The 8,786-nt window shown below is 49.7% G+C and overlaps 3 protein-coding genes and 13 non-coding genes across 16 annotated transcripts in view; 2 read left to right on the forward strand and 14 right to left on the reverse strand.

The window, feature by feature from the left end:
- Nucleotides 1–3: 3 nt before the first annotated feature.
- Nucleotides 4–463, forward strand: Pmar_PMAR027840 (hypothetical protein; the record flags this gene model as incomplete). Its single annotated transcript, XM_002773353.1, has 3 exons — nt 4–94; nt 141–229; nt 275–463. 3 exons carry the CDS (start codon nt 4–6, stop codon nt 461–463), a joined length of 369 nt encoding a protein of 122 aa, XP_002773399.1.
- Nucleotides 464–2,936: 2,473 nt separating this feature from the next.
- On the reverse strand, nt 2,937–3,008 carry Pmar_PMAR027841. Its single transcript has one exon. It is a non-coding gene; the product is annotated as a tRNA-Trp (tRNA).
- Nucleotides 3,009–3,102: 94 nt separating this feature from the next.
- Nucleotides 3,103–3,174, reverse strand: Pmar_PMAR027842. Its single transcript has one exon. It is a non-coding gene; the product is annotated as a tRNA-Trp (tRNA).
- A 94-nt stretch (nt 3,175–3,268) lies between these two features.
- Nucleotides 3,269–3,340, reverse strand: Pmar_PMAR027843. Its single transcript has one exon. It is a non-coding gene; the product is annotated as a tRNA-Trp (tRNA).
- A 94-nt stretch (nt 3,341–3,434) lies between these two features.
- On the reverse strand, nt 3,435–3,506 carry Pmar_PMAR027844. Its single transcript has one exon. It is a non-coding gene; the product is annotated as a tRNA-Trp (tRNA).
- A 92-nt stretch (nt 3,507–3,598) lies between these two features.
- Pmar_PMAR027845 lies at nt 3,599–3,670 on the reverse strand. The gene has a single exon. It is a non-coding gene; the product is annotated as a tRNA-Trp (tRNA).
- A 94-nt stretch (nt 3,671–3,764) lies between these two features.
- Nucleotides 3,765–3,836, reverse strand: Pmar_PMAR027846. Its single transcript has one exon. It is a non-coding gene; the product is annotated as a tRNA-Trp (tRNA).
- Nucleotides 3,837–3,930: 94 nt separating this feature from the next.
- On the reverse strand, nt 3,931–4,002 carry Pmar_PMAR027847. Its single transcript has one exon. It is a non-coding gene; the product is annotated as a tRNA-Trp (tRNA).
- A 94-nt stretch (nt 4,003–4,096) lies between these two features.
- Nucleotides 4,097–4,168, reverse strand: Pmar_PMAR027848. Its single transcript has one exon. It is a non-coding gene; the product is annotated as a tRNA-Trp (tRNA).
- Nucleotides 4,169–4,262: 94 nt separating this feature from the next.
- Nucleotides 4,263–4,334, reverse strand: Pmar_PMAR027849. The gene has a single exon. It is a non-coding gene; the product is annotated as a tRNA-Trp (tRNA).
- Nucleotides 4,335–4,428: 94 nt separating this feature from the next.
- Nucleotides 4,429–4,500, reverse strand: Pmar_PMAR027850. Its single transcript has one exon. It is a non-coding gene; the product is annotated as a tRNA-Trp (tRNA).
- A 92-nt stretch (nt 4,501–4,592) lies between these two features.
- Nucleotides 4,593–4,664, reverse strand: Pmar_PMAR027851. Its single transcript has one exon. It is a non-coding gene; the product is annotated as a tRNA-Trp (tRNA).
- Nucleotides 4,665–4,922: 258 nt separating this feature from the next.
- Nucleotides 4,923–4,994, reverse strand: Pmar_PMAR027852. The gene has a single exon. It is a non-coding gene; the product is annotated as a tRNA-Trp (tRNA).
- Nucleotides 4,995–5,088: 94 nt separating this feature from the next.
- Nucleotides 5,089–5,160, reverse strand: Pmar_PMAR027853. Its single transcript has one exon. It is a non-coding gene; the product is annotated as a tRNA-Trp (tRNA).
- Nucleotides 5,161–5,424: 264 nt separating this feature from the next.
- Nucleotides 5,425–6,400, reverse strand: Pmar_PMAR027854 (hypothetical protein; the record flags this gene model as incomplete). The annotated part of the gene is made up of 6 exons (XM_002773354.1): nt 5,425–5,478; nt 5,620–5,702; nt 5,895–5,963; nt 6,022–6,148; nt 6,192–6,268; nt 6,340–6,400. The coding sequence occupies 6 exons, from the start codon at nt 6,398–6,400 to the stop codon at nt 5,425–5,427; spliced, it is 471 nt and encodes a 156-aa protein (XP_002773400.1).
- A 255-nt stretch (nt 6,401–6,655) lies between these two features.
- Pmar_PMAR027855 (hypothetical protein) overlaps nt 6,656–8,786 on the forward strand; it is a gene marked incomplete at its 5' end in the record, with an annotated part of 4,939 nt that continues 2,808 nt past the window's right edge. The window contains 9 exons of the mRNA XM_002773355.1: nt 6,656–6,802; nt 6,856–6,973; nt 7,101–7,198; nt 7,251–7,339; nt 7,537–7,615; nt 7,774–7,919; nt 7,967–8,064; nt 8,115–8,215; nt 8,259–8,381. Of these exons, the coding sequence (XP_002773401.1) occupies nt 6,656–6,802; nt 6,856–6,973; nt 7,101–7,198; nt 7,251–7,339; nt 7,537–7,615; nt 7,774–7,919; nt 7,967–8,064; nt 8,115–8,215; nt 8,259–8,381 (999 nt within the window). The remainder of the gene's footprint in view (nt 6,803–6,855; nt 6,974–7,100; nt 7,199–7,250; nt 7,340–7,536; nt 7,616–7,773; nt 7,920–7,966; nt 8,065–8,114; nt 8,216–8,258; nt 8,382–8,786) is intronic.

An 8,786-nucleotide genomic window follows, 5' to 3' on the forward strand; every position in this document is an offset into this window, starting at 1 on the left:
CGTATGGACATGGTCGAGGACATGTCACAACGATTGGCCGAGGAGGCGATGAACCAGGTGGAGGACGTCAAGATAGCTGTAGACGAAGTTAGAAGTAAAATAGCTACTACATGGAGTTTGTCGGTGCTGAGCTGTCGCAGGCTCCGTCACAGCGGTGGAGTCGCGAACAACACAGAAGATAAACGAGGGGCTGCAAAGGGTCGGTCGAGTGCTCAAGAGGGTGGTTCAAGTAGCATTTCTATTAGGAATGGGTGTTGCCTCAGCCTTGATTTAGGCACAGAAGGGCCTGCAGCAGCGAGTGGCATCAGCTGTGAAGGAGAAGGGGACGGAACCAGAGGAAAAGGAGCGCGCGGTGGAGACTGATCTCACGGAGGCTTCAGACCTTGCTGAAGCTGAGGAGGATGCTGGTGAGCCCTACTATGACTACTACACTGCTAGAAGTTCGGGTGAATTCTATAAGTAGGTGGTCTCGCGGATACTCTCCCGGCGGGGCCATGGCTGCCTCGTGAAACGCCTTTGTCGGATGGAAAAGATCATGCGCGTTCCCGATCGGTAGGGTGCGCGTTGTGCAAGTCACGAGGCAGAGCTCAGGTGTCTCCAATCCCGACTACACGGAGGGCGACCATTGACGGGTCTAGTACGACCCATTTTATAAACGTGCGCGGCGAGGTGACTGTAACCAAGGAGCCGGGGCGTGGCGATGTAACAGCTGCGACCGCAGCGGCGGTTACCACGGCTGCTGTAGTCTCGGCTGAATCCGAGGATGAGGAACCTTCTGGTGAGATTATCATTGGCCTGTGGACATGTTAGTTCACATGGGGTAGAAATTCATTCAACTCCCCGGGCGATTCATCCTCCACTGAGAGACCATCGAGCACACAGTGCCCCCCCGAGGAACAGTCGCACGCCCCCAACCTACGGTGAGGAGTCTTTGTACTGCTTCCTGCCGATTAAAGGGGATATTAGGACCTAGTGGTGGCTTGCTCAACACGAGGGCCGCACGAGAGAAGCGACAAGCTGAGATAGCCAATTTGGTGAAGGAAGTGGGTCTCCTTGGGGCATGGGATTATATGGTCTCCGCTATGCCTCTACTCTGTGAAACTTTTTGTACACCTCAGCTGCAGCTATTGGAGCGAGAGGAACGAGATTTCACAGGCAGTCCCGCTTGAGGGCGCAGAAACTCCGGAAGGGTCAGCCCGAGCCGAGGGCTACAAGTGAGGACGATTGCGACTTCTTTCCTGTCGGATGATTTTCAGTCAGCTGCTGGTGTTGGTAGAGGGCGCAAGATTCACAATGTGGCTGCTACTACGGGTATGAACAGTACTACTCGACCACGGCACATGGCCCGGGTCTAGCTGTATTGAATTGATCTCTATCGATCTATGAACGTCTAGTAACGAGGGTTACTTCATAGTCGTGAAGGGTTGAGTTCACAGTCTAGGGTGTGACGTCGATTTAGGCAAGCGCGATCCTCGGTTTGGTCGGGTCCTGACCAGCTGAATGTTGCCGGAAGGACTTCGACTCCTCCTCCACTCGTTGCGGCTCCGTGCTTGGCAACTTGATGGGATGATATTCGAGATGATACAATGGGTGAGCGAGTGTGTCATATTGCGCTTGCTGGCTTGGTCATGACTGATTTTCTAATTCGCCCGCTCTCTGATTAGGTGCAGCGGTGGAGGCTAAGACGATTCCTGCGCTCCTATCCTCAATGCCCTTCTCTCGACTCTGCGACGGACGATGTTGAATGGGTGAAACAGTGGCGGAGCGTTCTGTCGCATCTGAGTCGTGAAGTGGCCCAACACCGTTCACGGGAGTCGCAGCGGCACGTGGCTGAGTTGCGTGCCCTTCTGGGGTTGTCTGATGATACGCCTGTAGATGCGGTCATTGCGGCGGCAAGGCGGGTGCCGAATCCTCTCAATCATTGCCGCCTCTGTGTGGAGGGAGTGAAGCGGAAACTGGCTCGGGGTGTTGACATTCGAGCACTGGAGGGACTCAGACGACGGCGTGGCGAGCTCATCCAGGAGCTGGAGTTCATAGAGAACAGTCAGGACTATAAGCGATACTTGAAAGTGAAGGAGCTGCTCCGAGGGCTCCTCGACACGGGTAGCCCGAGACAGGTCTCGGGGGAGACATTCGAGCAATGCGTCTGTCTGGATGACAACCGACTGAAAAAAGCCGTTTCATTTAGACTGGGAGTCCGAGACTGTTCGGACTGGAAGCTCAGTCGTAACGCGCTGTGGGTTGATCACAAAGGGAGGAAGTGAGTGAGGATGGAGAAAGTGTCTTTGTAGCTGCATCGAGCATTTGTATTTTGGATTCAGGTGCGGTGAAGTGGACTGTGGTATAGTCTCTGGCGGATCTCTTATCGCAGTTATCGAGTGCAAGGCGGGCTGTCTCCAGATCGCCACTGCTGCGAGTCAGCAACAGCGACATGTGAATGAGGATGCTGGATGCGCTCTCTTGCTGCATGGTGGCATTCGAGTCGTCCCATCGAAGACCTGCAAAGTTCTCGTCGCGACCACCCTTCCTAACCATCGTTATGGTGTAGGGATCGAACCCCATCTTTTATACGCCTTGAGTTGGAGCTTGACACGTCATCATCTATGGCCCGAGGCCCGTGACGGAAGGTTGTCGGCTGGTGATATCGCAGAAGTTGTTTCTGATGCCGAGAGGAAAATGCCCCTGTGGTGTCGAACAGTTCTCCCTCCACTCGATTGGTTAGAAAGATTCCCATTGCAGCTTTTGGTTATATGAAACTCGAGCGTGTGTTGTTCCTGTGCTCACCGAAGGAATCGATGGATCGCGAGTTGGGTTAGGAGTCAATTGTCAACCGGCGGCCCCACAGTGTGATGCGTAGACTTCAACTTGGGAACTCGGAGACGTAAATGTTAGTGGATGTAGCCGTTCCGGTGATGCAGGTCTCCAAATCTTTAAAATGACCCCGGCCCGATTCGAACGGACAACCTTCTGATCTGGAGTCAGATGCGCTACCGTTGCGCCACAGGGCCACGTTGAGAAAGTTAGATAGCTTCGTGTGGAAGTTTGTACATACTTCTCTAGTTGCTTTGTCATGTTTATCTGCAGGGCTCCAAATCTTTAAAATGACCCCGGCCCGATTCGAACGGACAACCTTTTAATCTGGAGTCAGATGCGTTACCGTTGCGTCACATGGCCAAATTGAGAGAAGTAGATAGCTTCTTGTGGAAGTTTGTACATACTTCTCTAGTTGCCTTGTCATGTTCATATGCAGGTCTCCAAATCTTTAAAATGACCGCGGCCCGATTCGAACGGACAACCTTCTGATCTGGAGTCAGATGCGCTACCGTTGCGCCACAGGGCCAAGTTGAGGAAGTTAGATAGCTTCGTGTGGAAGTTTGTAGATACTTCTCTAGTTGCCTTGTCATGTTCATATGCAGGTCTCCAAATCTTTAAAATGACCCCAGCCCGATTCGAACGGACAACCTTCTGATCTGGAGTCAGATGCGCTACCGTTGCGCCACAGGGCCACGTTGAAAAAGTTGGATAGCTTCGTGTGGAAGTTTGTACATACTTCTCTAGTTGCTTTGTCATGTTTATCTGCATATTGGAATATGTAATATGACCCCGGCCCGATTTGAACGGACAACCTTCAGATCTGGAGTCAGATACGCTACTGTTGCGCCACAGGACCAAGTTGAGAAAGTTAGATAGCTTCGTGTGGAAGTTTGTACATACTTCTCTAGTTGCCTTGTCATGTTCATATGCAGGGCTCCAAATCTTCAAAATGACCCCGGCCCGATTCGAACGGACAACCTTCTAATCTGGAGTCAGATGCGTTACCGTTGCGTCACATGGCCAAATTGAGAGAAGGAGATAGCTTCTTGTGGAAGTTTGTACATACTTCTCTAGTTGCCTTGTCATGTTCATATGCAGGTCTCCAAACCTTTAAAATGACCCCGGCCCGATTCGAACGGACAACCTTCTGATCTGGAGTCAGATGCGCTACCGTTGCGCCACAGGGCCAAGTTGAGGAAGTTAGGTAGCTTCGTGTGGAAGTTTGTACATACTTCTCTAGTTGCCTTGTCATGTTCATATGCAGGTCTCCAAATCTTTAAAATGACCCCGGCCCGATTCGAACGGACAACTTTCTGATCTGGAGTCAGATGCGCTACCGTTGCGCCACAGGGCCAAGTTGAGGAAGTTAGATAGCTTCGTGTGGAAGTTTGTACATACTTCTCTAGTTGCCTTGTCATGTTCATATGCAGGTCTCCAAATCTTTAAAATGACCCCGGCCCGATTCGAACGGACAACCTTCTGATCTGGAGTCAGATGCGCTACCGTTGCGCCACAGGGCCAACTTGAGGAAGTTAGATAGCTTCGTGTGGAAGTTTGTACATACTTCTCTAGTTGCCTTGTCATGTTCATATGCAGGTCTCCAAATCTTTAAAATGACCCCGGCTCGATTCGAACGGACAACCTTCTGACCTGGAGTCAGATGCGCTACCGTTGCGCCACAGGACCAAGTTGAGAAAGTTAGATAGCTTCGTGTGGAAGTTTGTACATACTTCTCTAGTTGCTTTGTCATGTTTATCTGCATATTGGAATATGTAATGTGATCCCGGCCAGATTCGAACGGACAACCTTCTGATCTGGAGTCAGATGCGCTACCGTTGCGCCACAGAGCCAAGTTGAGAAAGTTAGATAGCTTCGTGTGGAAGTTTGTACATACTTTTCTAGTTGCTTTGTCATGTTTATCTGCATATTGGAATATGTACTATGACCCCGACCCGATTCGAACGCACAACCTTCAGATCTGGAGTCAGATACGCTACCGTTGCGCCACAGGACCAAGCTGAGAAAGTTAGATAGCTTCGTGTGGAAGTTTGTACATACTTCTCTAGTTGCCTTGTCATGTTCATATGCAGGTCTCCAAATCTTTAAAATGATCCCGGACCGATTCGAACGGACAACCTTCTAATCTGGAGTCAGATGCGTTACCGTTGCGTCACATGGCCAAGTTGAGGGAGGTAGATAGCTTCGAGTGGAAGTTTGTACATACTTCTCTAGTTGTCTTGTCATGTTCATATGCAGGTCTCCAAATCTTTAAAATGACCCCGACCCGATTCGAACAGACAACCTTCTGATCTGGAGTCAGATGCGCTACCGTTGCGCCACAGGGCCAAGCCGAGAAAGTTAGAAAGCTCCGTGTGGAAGTTTGTACATACTTCTCTAGTTGCTTTGTCATGTTTAAATGCAAATTGGAATCGTATCACTAGCTGAGGTGACAATATGGTTCAACATCATCGTACCCATAGAGACGTCCATTCTGGTGCCACTCTTATGGAGAGAATCCCACCTTATGGAAGAAGCATCTCATCACAACGCAAAAGAAAACATAAGAAGCCGACAATGCTCATGATCAGCATGCGTGGCGGATTCACTTCCTCACTCCTCCGGAAGCTCCTCACTATCATCGGGAACCTCAAATGCTACCATCACCTGATCGCCACATGAGATCACGATTCAAAAGCGTTGAAGGCGACCACCGAGAGACGCAAGTCTAGTGGCACTCATTTTGAAGGGATAACTAGACCGTAGAGCATTCTCTTCGATGCGAATACACGTGGGGCCCTGCCTCACCTTATGCTGGAACATCATCACACAAAAGTCCTCGAAATCGAGAGCAGCTGTGATGTAATCGATAGCGAATAGTCCCGTCGTATCTGGCGAGCTCTCATAATGGGTAACTCAGTTACTTTCTCTTCATATGAGCCAGAGCAATGCCAGCGAGATGGAGGGATCGATGAGCTGCACTGTAGCATAACAAACACCGTTCGCACTAACGAGTTTTGGCAATTTCACATCGATGTCGACCCATTTCATGGCAGGGAATGACGAAAAGTTGCCTGCCGCACCTTTCTCAGAGATAACCTCTATGTAGGTAGCGAACTCCTCATCTGAGATTTCATGGGCTTTCAATACACCTGAGGGGAATATCGCCGAGCTGTCGTCAATGCATGAGAGTCTCATGATGAGACTAACCTCTTATCTCGTTCTCAATGAGGGTCTGATATTCTTGAAAAATGTTGTACCAATCCAACGGAATGTCTTTGTCCAACTCGCGGTCATCGAAGGTATCAGCATGGTCGAATATGAACTTGGACACGGCCTTGACAAGCGAAGAATGCATATGTGTACTTTGTAAGACTCACGTCTGTGAACTTTCCACTGGTGCATTCCAGTTCGAGAGCTTCGAAGAAGTCCATGATTCGTTGGGTCTCCGCTTCCTCTGAAAAAAAGCTACCTCAGCAGCCGTTGTCTGTGGATGATCGTGAGAATAGTGAATAACACTTTGATTACCCACAGTATCCACGAGAGGGGCTGCCGCGACAGCACTATCAGAGGTAACCTCAGTTGACATGAATGAGGACACCGTAAGGCTGAGAGAGTCAGTGCCCGTGATGTGTAAGGAAGTTCATCGAACCTCAATCCAAAACAGGATCATTCCAAGTGCGAGCAAGCATCGCTCCGCCTCAGCGCATGTCTCGTATAGCAGTTTTCAATTGTCCCCTGAAGCAATCCATCCTTAGCATGAGTTGATTCCGAGATCAAATTTGTTTATTGGTTTTCACGGCGAGAAAGATTCCGAATATACGAGAGTTGAGCCTTCGGTGTAATGTCCGAAGACTTCGTCTGGTTGCACCACCCTCTTACGGGTGAGAACGCTCCCGTGGTGAAATCCAATACCCCTTGGGATCAGACGTGGCTACCATTCCCTAAGCCCGATCAGGATCGTCTCAACGAAGCCCTGAAAAACAACACGGTAGAATTAACGCAACGAATTTATTATTGGCTCAATGGCTTCTGTTCGTCAAGGCTCAAGTGGGTGTCTACGGAGATCGTTGGTTGGTGGACCTGCCGTCGAGAGCAGTGACTCCACGGTACTGGAAAATGGCCGCCAGTGAGGTTTTACGGGCCTTATGGCACGTCGATGGTAAGTCTAGCAGGACCGTTTAATCGGGAGCAGCCCGAGCTGAGTCAGCTCCGGGTCGTGAGTGAAGCGTGGATTCTGAATAGCACATGGGGTGTTGCTGAGACTTCATACTTATGTTTATCCGTAGGCAAGCCTCTATCAGAGGACGACTCCATCGCTATTGAGAAGTGGATAGAAGAGCGCAAGTTCGGAGATGCTCCCAAGGAGGACTCGACTGATTTTCTGGTGACATCATGAAGGTTCTGAGTAGTCGGAGAGAGTACATCCGTCTTATCAGGCCCTTCCTGATGGTAAGAACTTCGTAGAGTATCAAGATAGCAGTGACTCTTATGTGGTCTACGGCTCGGGTCTCGGCGTATACCTAGGGTAATGTGTGGGGAGCGGGATGATAGGTTACGTATACTTGGGTGGTGGAACTCAGCAGTGTAAGGGATGCCCTCTGAGTATGGGGAGCTTTGCTTCATCTTAGTGAAATTCTTCTAGTAAGATGATAATAGAGTTCGTGGTCAAACGATCACTTTTGGCGACGGTAGTCCGCAGATTGACCTTTCTCTTACTGTCAGCCAACGAAGCCAGTTGGATCGAGGGTGGGCAGACGCCCCTGATGAGTTCGGCGACTCCATGGTGCCCATCAGTGATCTGGTGAGAGATCATCTAGCAGCGTGGATCTGTTGTTTCTCGTGCTCTCTATTTCATAGCAAATTGATTAACACTACTCGTACTAGTATCATCGAGAGCCGGAACATCTCGCATTCAGATGTTGAACGCTTCACTGGTTCGCGATTCTTGGTGTCTTACAGGTCTTCTGCATACACGGCATGGGAGAGCACTTCTGGTCCCAGCCTCCGCATCAGAGCACTGGTTCACCAGGTGCATTTGTTGAGAGTGTCCGAGAGTTTCGAAGTCTCATCAATAAGGGGCGCTCTGACGGGGAGGGCCGAATCGAGTGAGATTTTCCAGGATCTGCTCTAACGAAGCATAGGAGCATTTTAGATGCATTCCTGTGGTGTGGGCGAATATCATCCACGAAGATGATAGAGACCTTGTTGGCCGTATCAAGGACATAACGCTGCGCTCAGTCCCTCTCTTGCGTGAGTTCTCTGCTTCACCTGAGAGGTGATTTATTTTTCCATTCTTTCAGGCTCCCTTGCTAATGACGTAGCGGCAGACGTGATGTTCTACCAGTCTCCTATATACGAGAGCAAGATTCGTAGAGGTGTCATCAGCAGTATAAATACAGCGGTCAGTCGAACCCCCGTTTATCATATCACTATATGCCTTGCAGTTGACTGAGTGTATGGCGACGGTAGATCAACGGGGGCATCCAAGACCGCGAGTTTCGATATTGGGGCATTCACTTGGATCGGTTATAGCATACGATATAGTGAAGATACAAGAGAATAACGATGTAGTAGAGATGCTGACGATTCTCGATCACACCCCCAGCCGCGTGATCATTGCGTCCTTGCCTAACTCAACTCAATTTTTCAGATAGATCGGGTATAATAGCAACATTCTCGGTATTTTATTAGAACCATGCGTGAAATATTGATCGAAAATGTGAAACGTCGAAGTTGAGAAACGTCAGTTGACAGCTAGTTTGACCTGGAAATGCTGTAGATGTTGTGCTGTGTGGTAAAGTAGTTTCGAGTTGATGCGAGTGTGGCTGTTTGGTGAACGGTGGAATTCACGAGTATGACGATAGAGATCTCTTGAGATACGTTATAGCCTTTCTCGTTCTCAGTTACCAACGGAATTCCGCCTTACGTCGGCTTTGATGTGCATGTCTTGTTTCTGTGTGGCTCGCCTCTAC

This window comes from Perkinsus marinus, assembly GCF_000006405.1.
Source record: "Perkinsus marinus ATCC 50983 genomic scaffold scf_1104296958914, whole genome shotgun sequence".
Lineage (NCBI taxonomy): Eukaryota > Perkinsozoa > Perkinsida > Perkinsidae > Perkinsus > Perkinsus marinus.